The sequence below is a fragment of the Micrasema longulum genome, unplaced genomic scaffold, assembly GCF_059751315.1.
Source record: "Micrasema longulum isolate JH-2025_06_02 unplaced genomic scaffold, ASM5975131v1 h1tg001243l, whole genome shotgun sequence".
NCBI lineage: Eukaryota > Metazoa > Arthropoda > Insecta > Trichoptera > Brachycentridae > Micrasema > Micrasema longulum.
The window spans coordinates 186,509-208,023 of NW_028278430.1; the positions used below are offsets into that span (position 1 = coordinate 186,509).

Consider the following 21,515-nt stretch of genomic DNA (forward strand, 5'->3'; position numbering starts at 1 on the left):
AACTTATATGATGATTAAGAACATAAGAATGTATTTTATGTAGATAATCCGAACAATGCACGCCCATTCTCAATTCTGCTGGTCGGGGGATACGACTGTCCAAGCGGTCCAACACGCCGTGAAGGGGCTATCCGGAGAGCTGAAGGGAGCAGAGTCCCCATGGGACGAGGGAATTTTGGTCGCCCTGTCTGATGCCAACCTGTCCCGCTACGGAGTGCCTCCATCCCGATTGGCCGCTGCCCTCACCTGCTGTCCCGAAGTTCGAGCGCATGTCGTCTTTATCGGAAGCTTGGGAGACCAAGCAGATCAGTAAGTTCAAAATCTGCTAAAATTTCATTCAAGTCATAGCTGGCTGCATATTCGTAAATACCCGACGCGTGGATGCTTCGGAATCCACCCGAGGTGGCTTCGCAAATAGCAGATGTGTCAAAAATGGAGATACCTGACGAATGGATAATGATTCACACCAGTAATAACCAAAGCAAAGCAAATTCTTCAATAAGACATTTATGGCTTAGCTGAGATACTACAAAGAAAACGAGAATGTTTATGTTGAGTGATGTTAGCAGGCGTTACTCAGGGGCGATTTTTAAGTTCTAACTAATAATGAACGGTCGAGTAATTTTGAAGCATCCCGAACAGGAGATGTATTTCCGAGTAATACCAAAGCATCCCGAATGTATATGTCGGGTATTTACGGATATGCTAGCTGGCTGTATGCTAAAAAAGGTACCTCCCATGGTGTAGTGTCTAAGACACTTGCCTAATGCACAGAGGATTCTAGGTTTGACTCTCAGTGAGATTACAAAATTAAATGTGATTTTTATAAAGCTTCAGTTTTCTGTACTGTAATTGGGACATATGCAAGATAGGTGTCGTAAAAATATACATATGCAAGATAGGCATGCTGCAGTTGGTTAGACGGCAAACTGTGAAACTGACGTTGCAGGTTCAATTCCTGTCAGGCAAGAGAAAAATCCGAGAAGGATTTTATTTCAATGAGGAACTTGGATACGAAAAATGTTTTCTTGCCCGCGGTAAAAATTAGAGTATTCAATTGTACAGAAAAGTTTCTTGAAAATGTACAAAAAAAAAAAAAAAAACTAATTACTTTGAACGACAAAACAAGTTCATATGAATCAACCAATGATAAAAGAGCTGTGAAAGATGTCCGGTTTACTTACCGTAAACGGATCAATCGGCAGAACTGATCGAGAATAAGCAGAAAAGAACCTCTGACGTCACATGCGGAGTAATTTCAGAAATACAAAACTTGAAAAATCATAGCACTGAAAATAAAAGTTTACATATGAATAGTAGCTTATGTGTAAATATTTTAATTTTTCATACATTTTCTTGTATTAAAAAAATATATATTATTATTACGAAAAGATCAGTAATTATATATCTATATACATATATATGTATATATATATAATTACTGATCTTTTCGGCTGTTAATTATATATGTAAATTTAGTTAGTATAAATATAAACCTTCACCAACAAGTTACAGAAAGTGACTTGGTGGGATTTTAGTTTTAGTAAAAAATACGATTAATAAAAAAATCTTTTGTCTTAGTTTACAATAGCCTATTTACAAATAAAAATAATTTTTAAAACCAATGAACTTCCTCATTAGTCGAGGGTGTTCTGGTGTATTTTTTATAACTTCCTTCTATGGAATATGAGGATATGTCCTCTCTCCCCACCTGCTGACAAGCCTCTAAAATAGAGACTTAGCGGGTTATTCCTTTAAAAAAATCCCTACATATATACCCACATTTAGCCCAACAGTATAACTTTTAGTAAAACTTTTCAATTTACAAATTAATAAGTACTCTTGTTTTTACTACCTAACCTAACCCCTCTCATCCCCACATACGATTTTCTAAATGTTTTATTCATCCATGTAAAATCACCTGGGAACTTTTATGCCAACATCTGTCTCACAAAGTTGCCAAAGTGTAAATACCACCAATTTTTTTTTAATAGATGATATTATAAATTTTTCACTCATTGAATAAATGAGTTTATATATTTATGAAGTGTTAAATGTTATCATTAATGTAAGGCTTTTTCAATTTTCTTTGTTTATTTTCAGGTTGTTAACCAGTTTACCGGCAGGACGGGCATTCATGTGTATGGAAGTTTCTACACTTCCACAGATTCTTCAACAGATATTTGCTTCTTCTGTAACTTCTGCACCTCAAGAATCATAGCTTCTGTACAATATCCAATATACTTCTATCCTACTTATACTTCCTCGGTTTTGCAAGTTGAGCAAGACGTCAAATATTGATTACAACTCAAAAATTAAATATGTACATATTAAATGATATCGTCGGGTTTCTGGAACAAGTTGGTAACTAACATTTTACTAGTTGCGAGATATTGCACTCATCCCAAATCAACGATTCAAATAAAACCGCGAGTTGAATATCGTACTGATACTGATAAAAAATAAGTTATAAATGCAGTTATAGTTTGAGCTTTATCATCTTATAAAATCCTCTAAATACTTAGAGGATTAGTTTCAAAGTTAGTATGTACAAATGCTTACTAATTATGATTATATATTGAAAAACTGTTGCCGAGTCCGACATTCAAAGTGATTCTTCTCAGTATAGACAAAATGCATTTAGAGGGTATATACCAGTATACCGATATTATAAAATATTATTTTTTGTATTTTAAATATTTTTATTTACTTCATAAACAAACATTATTTGATGCCAGTTATGAATACATCTTTTATTTTAAATTTGTAGTTACCAACTTGTGCCAGACACCAGACGATATGTATATGCCTTGTTAAAAATAACATCTGTTAAACATTTTAAACATTTATTTTCTTTAAAAAAAATTATCCATTTATTTTTTACCATTTAGTACCCACAATATAATGCTATTTGTAAAAATAAAAGTTATGGACCAATTTAGATTTCTATATACTATGTATGTTATATATTTTTATTATTCTGCAAATTTTGTTTCAATTATCAAGATTGAACAGTTCTATAAGTGTTTGACAATAATTTTCTGATATTCTGACAAAAGGGACAGAATACTAATTGAAAATCCCATGTTGTTGGCATACACTTTTACCTTTTAAAATGATTGAAAAAGCTGTATGTCAAGTAAAACAATGACCACAAAATGATTATTATAAAAACAATATTTAATTATTACGTACTTATTTTCCCGTTTTTAGTAATTTCACAAGTAATTTAGGTAACATATTTTCGGAATCTCTAAGTACAGTCATATCACTCCACTACTTCGGGAACTACACTGGCTACGTTTTCCACAGAGGGTCGAATACAAACTCTGTTGGCTTATGTATAAGTCACTGCACAACTCGGCTCCGGAATATCTAAGGGAACTATGCATTCCAGATGAACTAGCTGACAGGCGTCTCACGCTTAGATCAGCTACGTCTACGGCGAGAGGAAAAGTTATTATACCTCTACGCAAACAGCGCACTAAATTTGGTGAGCGCGCATTTGCGGTCGCAGGCCCTATGGCATGGAATGCTCTCCCAGCAGAGGTGCGAGGCTGTGAAAGTGAAGTGATGTTTCGGAAAAAACTTAAAACCCACTTGTTCTCTAAATCATTTGAATAAATCCGTAGCACGTGACAACAAAATAAATTATTTTAATCAAATTACAAATTTAAAGCTTCAATTAAATTAACTTAACAGTAGAATCACCATGTAAAGCGCCCTTGAGGTATTTTATTACGAAAATGGCGCTATATAAGTTATCCACAATAAATAAATAAATAAACATGTGGTACTAGAAATACATTTTAGAAATTTAAGCCTCCTTCGTTTGCACACCATGTACAAGCTTATCAGAGAAGACCTTGTAAAAGTTTTCACCTACCTCACTGACCCCTCGCAGGTCGGAGTCGACCCCTGTGGGTCTATATATGGCGGCCTCCGTGGTGTAGTGGTCAAGACGCTTGATTCACGCACGGAAGGTTCCGGGTTTGATTCCCGGTGAGAACACAAAAATTCCAATGTGATTTTTCTCAAGCCTGGGTGCTCTGTGATGTAATTCACCACTGTAATTAGGCCTCCTGGCCTGTTGTGGTGCAAAAAAAAATGTAAACTGATCTAGACATATTCTAATTAGAAGGCATTCAACGTGAAACACTTTCATTTTAACCATTTACTTTTACATTGATGAATAATAAAACGATTTAAATAATTATTGTAAATATATTTATTTTTGTTGAATTATGTATATTTTGCTTGTATGTAAAAAATATTTTAAAAACAATAAAGACAATATTTGTACATTTTAAAAAGTAATTTTTATTAACAAATTACAACAGGGATTGGATAATACCTTAAAGAAGGTAATATGGAAGTCTAATCATTTACAGGGCTTATGGCCTGTCAATGGCTGGTTTAAGTGGCCACTCAACACACTGTGTAACATTTACCATATTGCCTTTGTTTGAACATCCATATTTCTTCAATTCTTCAATTTGTTGATTTCAGTGAAGTTAAAGAGCTGAAACCTTTATTGTTGTGAAGATTCATTTGACTGAACGACTCCCGAGGGGGTGAAATCCAGTCTTTTGTCTACAAACATTTGGACAAACTCAAATATTGTAATTTTTATTAATTAACCGCACTGTAAAGTGAAGGCTTTTATTGAATTATACTTACCTTTATGTAGAGAACATAGATGTATTATGAATAATCCTTCAATGTTTTTGTCGATAACTAACTGCCTAATACACATTAATAATAATTTAGAAGTTCATATAATGTAATCAAATTTAGAAATAGCACATCATTTTTCAGTCATGAAAGAGTTTAAGTAAACACTTAGGGAATTATGAAAATTAAGTTGAAAATAATTTACAAAAACTGTTGTTGCTTGAAATTGTAATATGGCTGAATTACAACCAAAGGGCAAAATCATCCTGCAGCCAACCATGAAGATTTGATGTTCATGAAGTTGCTTGGAACAGATTCCAAGTAAATGGCGTAAGTTTACATATGAATAGTAGCTTATGTGTAAATATTTTAATTTTTCATACATTTTCTTGTATTAAAAAAATATATATTATTATTACGAAAAGATCAGTAATTATATATCTATATACATATATATGTATATATATATAATTACTGATCTTTTCGGCTGTTAATTATATATGTAAATTTAGTTAGTATAAATATAAACCTTCACCAACAAGTTACAGAAAGTGACTTGGTGGGATTTTAGTTTTAGTAAAAAATACGATTAATAAAAAAATCTTTTGTCTTAGTTTACAATAGCCTATTTACAAATAAAAATAATTTTTAAAACCAATGAACTTCCTCATTAGTCGAGGGTGTTCTGGTGTATTTTTTATAACTTCCTTCTATGGAATATGAGGATATGTCCTCTCTCCCCACCTGCTGACAAGCCTCTAAAATAGAGACTTAGCGGGTTATTCCTTTAAAAAAATCCCTACATATATACCCACATTTAGCCCAACAGTATAACTTTTAGTAAAACTTTTCAATTTACAAATTAATAAGTACTCTTGTTTTTACTACCTAACCTAACCCCTCTCATCCCCACATACGATTTTCTAAATGTTTTATTCATCCATGTAAAATCACCTGGGAACTTTTATGCCAACATCTGTCTCACAAAGTTGCCAAAGTGTAAATACCACCAATTTTTTTTTAATAGATGATATTATAAATTTTTCACTCATTGAATAAATGAGTTTATATATTTATGAAGTGTTAAATGTTATCATTAATGTAAGGCTTTTTCAATTTTCTTTGTTTATTTTCAGGTTGTTAACCAGTTTACCGGCAGGACGGGCATTCATGTGTATGGAAGTTTCTACACTTCCACAGATTCTTCAACAGATATTTGCTTCTTCTGTAACTTCTGCACCTCAAGAATCATAGCTTCTGTACAATATCCAATATACTTCTATCCTACTTATACTTCCTCGGTTTTGCAAGTTGAGCAAGACGTCAAATATTGATTACAACTCAAAAATTAAATATGTACATATTAAATGATATCGTCGGGTTTCTGGAACAAGTTGGTAACTAACATTTTACTAGTTGCGAGATATTGCACTCATCCCAAATCAACGATTCAAATAAAACCGCGAGTTGAATATCGTACTGATACTGATAAAAAATAAGTTATAAATGCAGTTATAGTTTGAGCTTTATCATCTTATAAAATCCTCTAAATACTTAGAGGATTAGTTTCAAAGTTAGTATGTACAAATGCTTACTAATTATGATTATATATTGAAAAACTGTTGCCGAGTCCGACATTCAAAGTGATTCTTCTCAGTATAGACAAAATGCATTTAGAGGGTATATACCAGTATACCGATATTATAAAATATTATTTTTTGTATTTTAAATATTTTTATTTACTTCATAAACAAACATTATTTGATGCCAGTTATGAATACATCTTTTATTTTAAATTTGTAGTTACCAACTTGTGCCAGACACCAGACGATATGTATATGCCTTGTTAAAAATAACATCTGTTAAACATTTTAAACATTTATTTTCTTTAAAAAAAATTATCCATTTATTTTTTACCATTTAGTACCCACAATATAATGCTATTTGTAAAAATAAAAGTTATGGACCAATTTAGATTTCTATATACTATGTATGTTATATATTTTTATTATTCTGCAAATTTTGTTTCAATTATCAAGATTGAACAGTTCTATAAGTGTTTGACAATAATTTTCTGATATTCTGACAAAAGGGACAGAATACTAATTGAAAATCCCATGTTGTTGGCATACACTTTTACCTTTTAAAATGATTGAAAAAGCTGTATGTCAAGTAAAACAATGACCACAAAATGATTATTATAAAAACAATATTTAATTATTACGTACTTATTTTCCCGTTTTTAGTAATTTCACAAGTAATTTAGGTAACATATTTTCGGAATCTCTAAGTACAGTCATATCACTCCACTACTTCGGGAACTACACTGGCTACGTTTTCCACAGAGGGTCGAATACAAACTCTGTTGGCTTATGTATAAGTCACTGCACAACTCGGCTCCGGAATATCTAAGGGAACTATGCATTCCAGATGAACTAGCTGACAGGCGTCTCACGCTTAGATCAGCTACGTCTACGGCGAGAGGAAAAGTTATTATACCTCTACGCAAACAGCGCACTAAATTTGGTGAGCGCGCATTTGCGGTCGCAGGCCCTATGGCATGGAATGCTCTCCCAGCAGAGGTGCGAGGCTGTGAAAGTGAAGTGATGTTTCGGAAAAAACTTAAAACCCACTTGTTCTCTAAATCATTTGAATAAATCCGTAGCACGTGACAACAAAATAAATTATTTTAATCAAATTACAAATTTAAAGCTTCAATTAAATTAACTTAACAGTAGAATCACCATGTAAAGCGCCCTTGAGGTATTTTATTACGAAAATGGCGCTATATAAGTTATCCACAATAAATAAATAAATAAACATGTGGTACTAGAAATACATTTTAGAAATTTAAGCCTCCTTCGTTTGCACACCATGTACAAGCTTATCAGAGAAGACCTTGTAAAAGTTTTCACCTACCTCACTGACCCCTCGCAGGTCGGAGTCGACCCCTGTGGGTCTATATATGGCGGCCTCCGTGGTGTAGTGGTCAAGACGCTTGATTCACGCACGGAAGGTTCCGGGTTTGATTCCCGGTGAGAACACAAAAATTCCAATGTGATTTTTCTCAAGCCTGGGTGCTCTGTGATGTAATTCACCACTGTAATTAGGCCTCCTGGCCTGTTGTGGTGCAAAAAAAAATGTAAACTGATCTAGACATATTCTAATTAGAAGGCATTCAACGTGAAACACTTTCATTTTAACCATTTACTTTTACATTGATGAATAATAAAACGATTTAAATAATTATTGTAAATATATTTATTTTTGTTGAATTATGTATATTTTGCTTGTATGTAAAAAATATTTTAAAAACAATAAAGACAATATTTGTACATTTTAAAAAGTAATTTTTATTAACAAATTACAACAGGGATTGGATAATACCTTAAAGAAGGTAATATGGAAGTCTAATCATTTACAGGGCTTATGGCCTGTCAATGGCTGGTTTAAGTGGCCACTCAACACACTGTGTAACATTTACCATATTGCCTTTGTTTGAACATCCATATTTCTTCAATTCTTCAATTTGTTGATTTCAGTGAAGTTAAAGAGCTGAAACCTTTATTGTTGTGAAGATTCATTTGACTGAACGACTCCCGAGGGGGTGAAATCCAGTCTTTTGTCTACAAACATTTGGACAAACTCAAATATTGTAATTTTTATTAATTAACCGCACTGTAAAGTGAAGGCTTTTATTGAATTATACTTACCTTTATGTAGAGAACATAGATGTATTATGAATAATCCTTCAATGTTTTTGTCGATAACTAACTGCCTAATACACATTAATAATAATTTAGAAGTTCATATAATGTAATCAAATTTAGAAATAGCACATCATTTTTCAGTCATGAAAGAGTTTAAGTAAACACTTAGGGAATTATGAAAATTAAGTTGAAAATAATTTACAAAAACTGTTGTTGCTTGAAATTGTAATATGGCTGAATTACAACCAAAGGGCAAAATCATCCTGCAGCCAACCATGAAGATTTGATGTTCATGAAGTTGCTTGGAACAGATTCCAAGTAAATGGCGTAAGATACTTCCTTCCTAGATATAGAATTTGCTGAATTATTATGATATATATAATAATGAGAACTTGGCTCTTGGTTCACTTATATATGTATCTACTTATTTTGCGACTCTAAGTAAATAAACACAAAGTGCCTATTTAATTCAACAATGAAGCCAGACTTTTAGTTATTTCCTGCTACAATAAAATTATTCTGTCAACTTCGGAAACGGAAAAGGCGACCATAGAGTTAACCACAGACCCAGGAATATACAGTAAAACCACAAAACATGAAGAAAAAAAAGTGATTGTTTCTCTCAACTGTACTCCAGACATCTATAGAAACATAATAAGAGTTTTAATGGTAGGTAAAACTCCACTATTATGTACATTGTCAGCAGATGAGCAAAAAATTGAGAATGTTCTTCCTTTTAGCTGCTTAAGTGTAAAAATATTGCACACATTTACTGAACAAAAGAAATAATTACATACATTATGTAACTTAAGTCAGTCTTTGCAACAATCATAATAAATAGTCATCACAGTATTTTTGTTCGGTCGCTTGTTGAATATATTTGCGACAGTTTGAATACATTTTATGGTACAATCGTGAGAGTTTGTGTTAACGGGTGTCCAAGTGTGCACAGAGTTGTTTTCCTATTTTAGAAGCTCGAAGTTTGGGAAGTGGATGCTTTATTCGGTCCCATGTATTGAAATGCATTATAAAACGAAGAAGCGGAAACCAGTCTCTTAATAATCGGAATGTCTTCATATGTTTCAATTCATCGGGGACTTGTCTAGTCTTATAATGTTCAAACAGTATATTTACAATGGGGCAGTTCAAAGTGTCGTTCCTCACATGCTTTAATAAAATCTGGTCTAAATTTCTATAGATATTTGTCTCTACATAATCTATATTATTATCCTTGGAGTATGGATTCACTATATACAAAACTACATCCGCTTTATCGAATGCCTCTATACACCACATATAGGGATCGTTATGTTCAGTTAGTTTGATGTCTTTTTTCCACATAACTTTCCAATTTAGTTCCGATATGAAATATTGCCCGAGTAAATCAGTCACTTCTGCGTCCATTTTATTTCCTGGGGGGTGAATGATCAGGACATTTGGCCTGAATTTCTTTGTTGTACCTGAAATTAAATGAATAGATGTTAACATTTGGTTCATTCATGTTACTATTAGTACAGGTTGTATTAGAAGCTGTCTTCGAGGTTATTTATCAAAACAATCTTGTGTTTCAAATAGAATTTTTTCGAAAATCTAAATGTATAGATAGCTGAAGGTACAATACTTTATAACAGTATTTTATCAATGTCAATGCTATAGAATTGAGAAAAGTTGAAACATACTTCCAAAGATTAACCAAACGATGATTGGTATCCAGACCGCTGTAAAGACTAAGGTTATCCATAAAATGGAGTACACAATCTTGTCTTGTTCTGAAAAAACAAAGATAAAATAAAAATTAAAAATCAAGATATAATTAATAAATCAATATTATCATACCATAAAAAAAGAAATCGGTACATATAAATTGTGTCTAACATAAAAAAAAAATAACAAAAACTAAAGTAAATATCTTTTTAAACATTAAAATAACTCACCAATGTTGATTGTAGGACTAAACACTGATTTGCACACATCTCCAAAGCAGTTTGGGCTGATCGGAGTTATTTCAAATGTGTACCATCCTGAGCTTGGAATTGTATACGAATATATCGATTCATGGCCTCGAATATGCGGCAAAGAAGATATGTTACAGCCACTGTCCCTATTTAAACTATTTGTTTTCAACAATGCACGGTGAACTTTGATGATATATCTGTCCACGAGAATATCTTTATTACTAGAAAGCACGTGAATATTCACATGCTGTGGATTTATCACATTGAGATACACAAATGGTTCCCAGTCTTCTGGCATGTCCACGGGTGCTAAAAAATACAAATAAAAGTTAAAATATATAAAGGGAAAATAACCGTTCAATTTGTAGGGGAGCAGTGAGGTGTGTTTTTCATTAGTTTATATTAGAATCTATAGTACGATTATTCATACCAATGTTACCGTCCACATAAACTCTGAAATTGTTTGTCTGTGGCACCTGGTAATATGTAGCTGCTAATACATTATTTATATATAAGACTCTGTCCACACAATGTTCATAATACAAAATCATCACAGACTTGAGCATTCAATACACAAGATCGGATTGTTTGGTTAGCCTAAACATGATGGGTTACAATTTGTAAAACAAATTGTATGTATACACTTAAAATTGTACAGCGCATCATTACATCTCTCAAAATTGGCAGTCGAGCGATATTAACAAATAGGAAAAATATATTTATTTACTTTTAAAGAATTGCTGAAATAAAAAGCCATATTGTGGGAAAAAATAAATTATGTGGTTACATAAACATAAATAAAATATTAACGCATCATTTTTGGCTGAAAATAAATGGGTAGTAGTTACAGTAAATCACAATGTAAATAAACACAGTAAGGATTAGGTCTAAATAATTAGGTTTCCTCTAATTTGAAAATAAGATATTAGAATTATTACATGCATTGTAAGTGTATTTCAAAGTGTTAAAAAACTGTTTTCAGTTGCTAGAGAAAGAAACAATTGCCACATTTCAATACTGTATTGTATGATGCAAAAACATTACTAAGCCCATATATCACAAATGAACTTTGGAAAGAAATCTGAACTTATGTAGTATTATGTAATTTATTCTATGAAAAATCAGTATGCAATAAAAATGTGGCAATAAGGAAAATAACCTGAAAATAGTAAATATTTGCAGCCATCCAATTTCAAAACCGTATATATATATTTTTTATTTGTACTTATTGGATTTAAAAGAAAGGGAAGAAGAACACTGGACTTAATAATAATAACTGTAGGCAGAATAAAAGAAACTAAATAAAATGATAATAATAATTCATTTTTGTATCAAAATATTACTTCTATTACAAGAAAAAATAACTGACTTAGAGTTTTAACGGCTGGAACAATAAATATGTATCTTCCTCTTGAAACCCCTTTACTTCCCGTAGCTTCGTAATCAAAATAATACTTTTCATTTTGATATCTGCGATCCTGATCCGACCAGTGGCAGTCATAGTTCAGGGATGAAATATTCTTTAAAGATTCATTTGTTTTTATGAGTATTTCCCGACAGTGATTTTTATATCCTTTGCTATTGTTTTCACCTTTAGATTCAAAGCGAAACTTCACATCTAAAATAAAAGATAAGATAAATTAAATACTTTAAATATGTTTATAGGACATTACTTGTATGCAGTTTTCATGTAAATATATATATTTTTTTAAAATATACTGCAAACCAGCTTTTTGAAAATATTATTTCTGAAATCAAACTTTTTAGAATAAAAGTTTTCCTAAGCATCCATCCAGGAGGAATGCGAGAACTATTCACGGGGATCCAACACAATAGATCTTTACAGCTTGCAGAAACCTCAGCAGTTTGTATACCACTGACCCCCCTCTAAGAATAAGCACCTATCAAAGTCTTGTATAATATCTTAATATATTTCTTTATTTGAGTACTTAATATAAACATAATAATCAATCCTTTTTAAAAACCTTGTTTACATTGCTGAATTATTTATTTCAGTCTAACAATTAAAGAATAACCACCTAAACAACGTTTATAAAGATATTATACCCTTAAGGAAAAATTTACCAAAAAAGCTTAATTTATGAGACAGGCATTTGACATATATTTTTAAACGCAGCCTCCGTGGTGTAGTGGTCAAGACGCTTGATTCACGCACGGAAGGTTCCGGGTTCGATTCCCGGTGAGAACACAAAAATTAAAATATGATTTTTCTCAAGCCTGGGTGCTCTGTGATGTAATTCACCACTGTAATTAGGCCTCCTGAAAAAAATGTAAATGTAAAAAAAAAACATATAATATTATTTATATTTAATGAATATGTTACTTTTATTCATCTTTTTTTTTTTCAATACTTCAACTTTCAATTAGTTGAACAAAGTGAAGCTTATATCTATCTTCTATCTATATATATATAAAAGGCAATGTTCGAATGGTTGTCCTCGATGGACTGGATAACTACCGGACCGATTTATGTGCGGTTTTCAGATAAATGTGCATCTTTGCCACAAGAAGGTTTATAGCTCATAAAATCTTCAATTTATTAAGTACAAAAAAAGTTAGGAGCGTAAATGTTTTTTTAATCCATCACCATTGGATGTTATTTTTTTGTGTACTAAAAAATTTTGTTTTTGAATGTTTACAAACAACATTAGTTTTTATATGGATCCCAATCAGGTTGTTTAATTGAATTCCTTATAATTTCTACCCATTTATTTCTTTTTACTGGATTTTTGGTTTTACTAAAATAATATCAACTGACATTTTATACATTTTTGAAAATTGCATTTAAGTGCATCCCTGGGCAGAGTTTGACATTTGCTAAAAGATTTCTTTATTTGACAATAATTTATTATTTTATGTTTTGAAATTCAAACATAAACAAGTACTTAGGTACCTACTGAAATAAAATATTTTAATATCTATTATTTTTAGATTTGGAATACAATCATAAACGAGTACCTAGGTACCTACTTACCAATGAAAAATTACAACATCTTTTTTATGTTTATCCGAACAGTTTTTACTAAAGATTTTTTAGTCAAGTTTTGTAAGTATACTTAATTATGTTTAACCTTAAGAGGAAACGCGGTCCGAGATTTCTTCATGCAAACGGATTCACGTATTTTCTCTCTGAATTATGGCATTAGAGAAATGTTTTTTTCCAATAATAACGACAACAAACTATCACGCTGTTTCCCCGTAAGGGTAGGGAGAGAGGATAGAACGCCACATCACTCTATATTGGCATTCAGATCTCGCTTCCTATACATTCGTAGATCATCACTTGCACGCGCGCTGATTATTCCGACTTTTGCCATATCCATCATCAAGTATTTGTTGGATTTGGTCATGCCATGTCTTTCTCGGTCTTCGTCTATTTTTGCGGCCATGAACATTCGCAATGTAAATATTTTTAGCTGTTCTTTCATTGTCTATTCGCTCTAGATGTCCAAATCAGCGCAGAGCTCTTTTTTACACATTATAGATATTTACAATTGGCGTGTTATTGCGTGCATATTGTTTCGTTTTTAAAAAAATGGTTTATTATGGGAACTAGAACCATCCAAACCCGTAATAAAGTACAGTATTACCTGCTGTCTTCGGGCGCACGGCGAACGGTATACAAATATAACTATTTTTAAAAACGTAAAACATATTTCAAACAAATTTTCAGTAAGAATTGCAAAAAAAAACTTTGTTTTCTCTTATCACACATCGAAATTTCTTATATCATGAGTTCTCATGTGAGTACCACGAATGCCCATCATTCTATAAAACCTGCATAACATGGAACACTTTAGAACACACACATTTAGGTTAAAAATATGAAAGAATCAATAATGCAATAAAACAAATCTAAAATAAAATATTAAAAATTGTAGCAAATATACTATCAATATGTATAAGTAACTTACGATTCCATCGGATATTAGAGAAGATAACATTGAAAAGTGTAAAGTACAGACTGTGTTGATCCTTATAGTCCCATACAAAGGGCATAATTTGCACGTCTCCCAAATCGGCCGTAGAGTCAGTATCATGGTGGAAATCCAACTCTGAACATTCGCTACTGTTGGTTTTATAATATTTCACTTCGCAATCACCTTTATTCTGGGTGTCCACCCATAACTGGAATAAAAAACTGTTTTGACGCACTTGGATACAAGTATCTTTAAATTTAATAGAACATCGCCTCGATTTTATATTTATTTGCATTTTTATTATTTACCTAAATATTTCAATTTAGAGGCCATTTAAAAGTTGTAAAAAAACTGTGCTAGAAATTTTAATATTAAGCGGTGGTATAACCTCAGAGTAATAATATATCACCCGCTTATAGAGCCCGCCCATACGGACAAGAATTATTCTATAATTATCAATCACGAAGTGAACTACAGTTTATAGCAATACAACGGGCCGGACCGTAGGTACTCAGGTCGAGAATTATTGCAAGCGCAAACCGAAACCATCTTTACACATTTGTTGTTAAACCAAAAACCAAACCAAAAATTTGGAACACTTTTGTTCTTTGTAGTAGAGCGAAAGGGCGTCTCTATAAGAGAGTAGCGAAATATTACTCTGAGCGCATAACAATGTTCGAACCTTAGACCTCCAATCTATAAGTCTGCGCGTCTACAATGTGACCAAAATCGTGTTTAAATCTACTATATTTTAGTACAATCATGCCATTTCCCTGTAGGAGTAAGCACAGAGGATGGAATGCCATATGCATCTATTTTGATATATTTATATTCCTAGCTTCATCCACTTTCATATATCTTGTCGTACATGCACATTGATTATACTTATTTTTGACACCACCAAATTTTGTTTTCATTTATCTGCTAAGTCTTTCTTGGTCACGGCCATGCTCATCCTACATTACCATTTACTCTCTTCATATATATTTTCATATTTTTTTATCATCCATTAGTTCTACAACACATTGAACATTGTTCTTGAACACATCATTTTTGTAATTCTTCTTAATTCTTATCAATTAATTTTTCAACAAACGGTAAAATTATTTATAATCCAAAGTGCTGCCCTCTCATAAAGATATTTTTTTTGGTGTCGACTGTTTACTTTGCTTGATTATCATGATTCGGTCATGCCATGTTTTTTTTGTATTTTGCATCCATCAACATTTGCATTGTATATCCTTTTAGCCATTCTTTCACTGTCCACTTGCTCTACATGTCCAAACCAACACAGTACTCCTTTCTTGATTTTGTCGATAACGCTTGTCTCGTGCTCACAAAATGGGTCATTCCATCTCTTGTAAACATACTTCTCGGATACACAAATTCCTCTACTTGTTTTAGTATAACTGCATTCACGGTGATTTCACATTTAGTCATACTTTCATTTCTTTAAAAAACCATCACATTCGATTTATCGACATTCATCAGCAAATGGTTTTTTGGTTTAAGTTTACAACGATTTAAACGAGCACTAAATAAATAGTCCAGATCTTATCTCGATGTCCCTTATGTTTGTCAATGCTTCTTTCTTTTTTTCTTAATGTTTTAAACTATTCCTTTATTGTAATAATTAAACCTTATAAATTGTATACATGGACAGTGTCCGTTAATAAATAAATAAATAAATAGCTTCCCTTGCGTACATCGTGGACCTTTATTACTAAGAATTGCAGTTCCTCTTTCTTTATTAGTAAGAAGCACGGCATTGTCAGCATACAAAAGACAGTTAACATTTAAATCACCCATTTTTGCTCGCATTCTTAAGCCTTTCAGTTCTTTCATGCAGTTATTGATGTACACGTTGAACAGCCATGGTGACATCACACATCCCATTTATATATTAGCTGGTTTATCTGGTTTTAAAACAGCAAAATATAAAAATCATTTTGAATTCTATGCTTTTTAATAAAGGAACTGCATATTACTAAATTCCCACATCCAAATACACTGCCTAAAATATTTAAACCGGGTAGTGGTACCGTTGCACTCACTATTTTGTGGACTCATGAATCAAAGGTCCGAGGTTCAAATTCCACTCTACCACAACTCGATTCTCATTTTTCCAGTACAAATTGTTTATGACTGAGGAAATGGTCTGAAAATTTTAATATTTGGGTAAATAATAAGAAATCTTTTTTTTTAATACTTCTAATGGATTCAAATAACAGCCTCATATTAACTAACTGCCAAAAAACTTATTCAACATTTAAAATAAACATACCTCTTCATCTCAACGTTTTTAATCTAATGTATATATTATGATAACCACAGCATGCACAGTTTGCAAAGTTTGCAAAGTTTTTTTATCAAAATTCAAAAAAATTTAAGAGTTAAAAAGTGTTATTAAAATAATTACTATATAACCATACTACTCTAGCTAATCCCAAAGATTTTGCTTTCTCCACATGAGTAAATACATCTTTCAAAGTGTAAATTGTTAAAGAGAAGAAAAAGGATGTTGAAAATAATCTTGTTTTTTTTTTATATGGATACATATTTACTTTTATTTAATAACAACTGTGAACGACCTATGTCTGTGGTCCCGACTCATTAGAAAATCCATGTTGAGTCAGGGCATTTCCAATTTATTTATTTACTTGTAAAAGGTATGAATTTATTTTCATTTATTTACTTATAAACATATGGGGAGCATAATTATTTTTTAAAAATCCAGTAGTTATGAAGATTTGGACTATAATATGGAAAATATTGTTAATAAACTCAATACTATGTGCTTATCAATTTCCAGAATATTAATTAATAAAAAAATATACATAATATTAATGGAATTAAAAACATCTTGAGAAATAAATACTTATATTACGACCTGGTGGTAAGGATAATAAGATCAAGATTAAATTGGCTTTTACTATTTAATATGGTTATGCAAAGTTTTCTTCGACTGGAGTCTGAGCCATAAGACTGATTAACCACCACTTTTATATTATTAACTGTCAAAATACAAAGCATTCTACGTGTAATTACAGTACCTTATGCACCACAACATGTGGATAACGATGAGGTCAATCAACTTCAAAAATATTAATGCATTTTTTAAAGAATCTTCATTAGGTGTTCCTTTGGAACAGGTTTAATATTGTAATCGTTTTAAAACGTATTTCTTAAAGCAGATAACTGGTTTTAACTCCTGACCTTGAAAAAAGGTAGGCTATAGGACAAAATATTAAGGTAAATACTACAATATTTAAGATACAAAATAAAAATATCCACAAAAAGAACCTGTTTCAAAAGGAGGAAAACATAAAACCTTTCATAGATTTTTAAAAATAAGTTATCCAACAGTAAAATGAAGATAATTATAAAAATAAATTAAAACACAAAAAATCTCAATCTTAGAACAGGCTGAGCCACGCCAGACGGAGACTAACTTAGCCAGAGAACCCTTCATTGATATGATTAATATGTTAAAATGCTCTAGTGTTATATAGATTCTCTGGTAATAAATATTCAAGTACATGTAGTACATTTATAAATAATGATGACCTCTGTGGTGTAGTGGTGAAGACGGTAGACTCACATATGATAGGTTCTGGTTACACAAATATTAAATGTGTTTTTTCTCAAGCTGGGGTGTTTTGTGCTGTAATTCACCGCTAAATTGGGCCTCCTGGCCTGTTGTGGTGCAAAATAATAAGAATATTTATTTAACTAAAATAAATCCAGAACGTATATGAACTCTCTATCATGTATTCTAGAACCTGTAAGTTTTTTTTTAATAAAAAATATTTATTCGAAAAAATTCACCGATACTTCTACAGTAGGGTGTCCCAGACTATGAGGGCAATTTTTTTTTTTACAGATTGAGACACGCATACCCTCTTATTTTGTTCCATTTGACCTTAATAACTGAAATAATAATTATTATAATTGAAATCGGATAGCGATAACCCGTGCCGACTTGATGTCAAACTTTGAATATAAAAGTTTGTAAGGAAACCATAGGCGAATATTTTAACTTAATATTTATTTTGTAAATAAAACAATGGTACTTTGATTATTGCGTCATATTTATTTTGTATTATACATATTAATTATTTTAAGGACATTATTAATTAAATTTTCTTTTTAAGGTTTGTTTTTTACCGTCAGGATATACTTTTCTGTGTTCTTGTACGCAACGTAATAAATATTGTTTTTGTTCCTTGTCCACTGTGATTAAGCCATGAAAGTCTTGCATCAACTTAACAGCTCTTTCAGCCGTATCATTAACTGCTTTCAGTGACTGCACCTTCATTTTAGCGTGTTGAAACGAAGCATTAGCAGGCCACAAAGTAGGACACTCCATGAGAAAACTGTCATCAATTTTGAGTAGCCTGAAAAAGGATCTGCTGTTCATGGAAACAAAGTCATCGATGTTTTTTTCGAAAAGAGGCCCGCTAAGTTCTTCTCTCGATGGAATGTAGCGTTTATTGTGGACCGATGGATTTTCTTTGGCCAAATTAGCAACTATTTTTACCTTACTTTCTTGGTTAATATCATCGTCAAATAGACAAGATAGACACTTCGTCTGCTAAATACCACAAATGCTGGCAAAACTTCTGTATAGCCGCTTTTGATATAGTTTTGTCAACCATTTCGTATGCCTTCACAGCCTTCAAAAAGCACAAGTCCTGGTAGGGCACTTTTACCGCTAAAGTGCATTGCAGCCAAGGCTTGACATAGGATGTCGCGATAAACAGGCAGACGTCTAATAGAGCTGTTTTGTCCTTATTTGACATTTTGAATTGAGAGCTAAACAACGATATTTTTAATGAATAAATAGCTCTCGCCATCCATCTTGCTTGGTGCATGGCGCCTGGAGGCCGAATTTTAAATTCATTAACTTTATCTCAGCCAAGAAATATTGTGCAGAGCTCTATTAACTCTCGATAGTCATCTCTTACAATTTCTTTGGTCAATTCAGTTCTGTAATACTCTAAAAGTTCATCAATTTTAGAATCGTTCAGACGTAATAGCGTTTCTTTGTGGCTTTGTATCTTCTCTACATTGATGTTTTTCCAGTTTGATCGAAAATTTTTGAATAAAAGGATATCGGGACTTGTAGTGACTTGGCTGATTTTGGCCACGAACACAGCTTTTAGTACCAATTCGTAGATATGATGGCGGCAAGCAAAAATCAACATTTCTCTGTTCGAGAAGCACACATGCACCATTAATTCGGCCTGTGTTAGAAGCAGTAGTATCACAACAGAGGATCTGTGCTTTATCTTCAAGATTCCAGTCAACAATAGCATTCCAAACTGCTTGTGCCTGTTCGCTTCCCGATGAGTTTTCTAATCATAATTAGAAAACAGCACATAGCACAGCCATAAGTTGTTCTTTACTATCGTATGACATAATGATTGGTAGACGTTCCTCTTTAGATTTGCGTACATCTAAAGCCGGCAACAGTTTTCCATCCCAGTGTACAGTTACAGTATCTGGTACATCGTTTTGAAAATTAAGTTTTATAGCTTCTGCGCACTGTTTTCGCTTTTCTGTACGAATTCTTTGGATGGAGGACTTGCTTATAGGAAATTCGTCAGTGTTGTGGCCAAGTGCTTCAATAGTTGCTTCAATAATAAAGACAGAATCTCTCATACTTAACTGAGACCTGTCTAATGCCGCCACCAGTTTCAGAGTAACGAAATTTTTCTTCATAAAAGTTTGAATAGTATCGGGCTGTTTCCTCTCAATTGGAATGGACAAATCTTCTTGTAAGTCCGTTACTTCAGACTCAGAAGATGAAGTTTCTTGTAATGGCTCATGAGAAGACGTAGAGGGTGTTATGGATGCCAAATAAGTGGCCAGCCGCTTTTGCTCCTGGATATTTCTAAGACTCGCCTTTTCTTCCTTTTCTGTCAATTTTTAGTCCACTCCAGCTAAATGACTGGGTCGTCCTGGCTCTCTCTGCTTATGTAAGAAAATCTATCTAAATCTATCTTCATTTATCTTTATTAATTGAAGCGCATCGGCATGTGTTCAACAATTTTTTTTGTATTTGTAACAAACTCTTGTCGACGCTGCTCAAACACATCTTGAGTTTTGTTTGCATCTTTTTGCAAATTTCTCCAATCTTGGTATAAGGCTACAAGTTTCTTAACACAGTTAGGTAAAGATTTAGTCGGTATACGTGCCTTTTCTCAATAAATAATGCACTCATGAATAGTAAGATTTGCACTTTTATTGATGCTTAAATTGACTTTGCGAATATTATAAAATAAAACCGCCAGCACTTGTCCATTAGAGGGAAGTTTAGAACCTGTAATTTGATGTTTTATATCCGTAACCAAAAATATTTCCTTTTTAGAACTGCGTAACTCCACAGACATGTTGACACAACGAAAACAATGCGTTCACTAATAAAAACAAACACGATATAACAAGCAAATTAACACTTAGTTCGCGCGCGCCGTACTATGTAAGTTCTGACAAGTTCCGATGCAAGTCGGCACGGGTTGCCGTGATTCAATTTACGTGAAATTTTATTTATAAGTGTTTTGACATCATTCAAACAAAATTAGAGGGTATGCATTGAAAAAATAAAACTTTAATTTTTCTGGGATACCCTATTCTACAGACTCCATCTTCAGGGAAAAGAATAACTGGCTGATTCAAAATATGCTTTGAAATACATCTTCTAAAACTACTTTGTAAATATTCGTTGGAAAACGTTACTGCATGCTCCCTTGATAATTCTGGGTTACAATATTTATTCAGACTCTTTAAAAACAATGTATTGTATTGGGATAAGTATTGCAGAGAATCAATGTAGTGTTCAAGAGGAAAGCTTTAACATGCTTTTAACCTTATGACTTTAATAAAAGAAAAAATACAACTCACCTGTTTTTTGCAGTTAACATTTTGAAACGACGTTTTTGCACAAAGTTCGTGCAATGATTCAGCGTAACATAAGCACAGAATGAATATGTAAGAAACATTCAATAAACCCATTTTGTAAATGCGATGATATTTTAGTAAAATCGTTTATTTAAGTGTTTCATGGTTAAGTGATATTTAAGCAACGGCCACAGTGATAAAAGGCGTGTCTCATGCGGACAAAAAATATAAATAAGACAAAATTATTGACATTACGATACGCACTACGCACGAACAACAAAATTCTAGCTCCAACCAGAGACAATGTAGAACTATTAGCTCCAACCACAGAT

At 32.4% G+C, this 21,515-nt stretch overlaps 2 protein-coding genes across 4 annotated transcripts in view; one reads left to right on the forward strand and one right to left on the reverse strand.

The window, feature by feature from the left end:
• c12.2 (von Willebrand factor A domain-containing protein c12.2) overlaps positions 1–2,315 on the forward strand; it is a 75,034-nt gene extending 72,719 nt beyond the window's left edge. Inside the window, exons 19-20 of the mRNA XM_088234457.1 lie at positions 44–309; positions 2,104–2,315. Of these exons, the coding sequence (XP_088090583.1) occupies positions 44–309; positions 2,104–2,221 (384 nt within the window). The 3' untranslated portion in view covers positions 2,222–2,315. The remainder of the gene's footprint in view (positions 1–43; positions 310–2,103) is intronic.
• A 5,694-nt stretch (positions 2,316–8,009) lies between these two features.
• LOC148276308 (uncharacterized) lies at positions 8,010–21,500 on the reverse strand. 3 transcript variants are annotated; one of them, XM_088234447.1, is made up of 7 exons: positions 21,187–21,495; positions 17,334–17,491; positions 14,275–14,488; positions 11,709–11,957; positions 10,319–10,648; positions 10,064–10,153; positions 8,010–9,844 (listed from the first exon to the last, which is right to left on the reverse strand). In XM_088234447.1, the coding sequence occupies exons 3-7, from the start codon at positions 14,357–14,359 to the stop codon at positions 9,312–9,314; spliced, it is 1,287 nt and encodes a 428-aa protein (XP_088090573.1). In that variant the 5' UTR covers positions 14,360–14,488; positions 17,334–17,491; positions 21,187–21,495; the 3' UTR covers positions 8,010–9,311. The 3 variants fall into 3 exon arrangements, with proteins under 3 accessions (XP_088090573.1, XP_088090574.1, XP_088090572.1); XM_088234448.1 differs by having other exon boundaries at positions 17,334–17,496; positions 21,187–21,295; XM_088234446.1 differs by lacking the exon at positions 17,334–17,491 and having other exon boundaries at positions 21,187–21,500.
• Between the last annotated feature and the right edge of the window lie 15 nt (positions 21,501–21,515).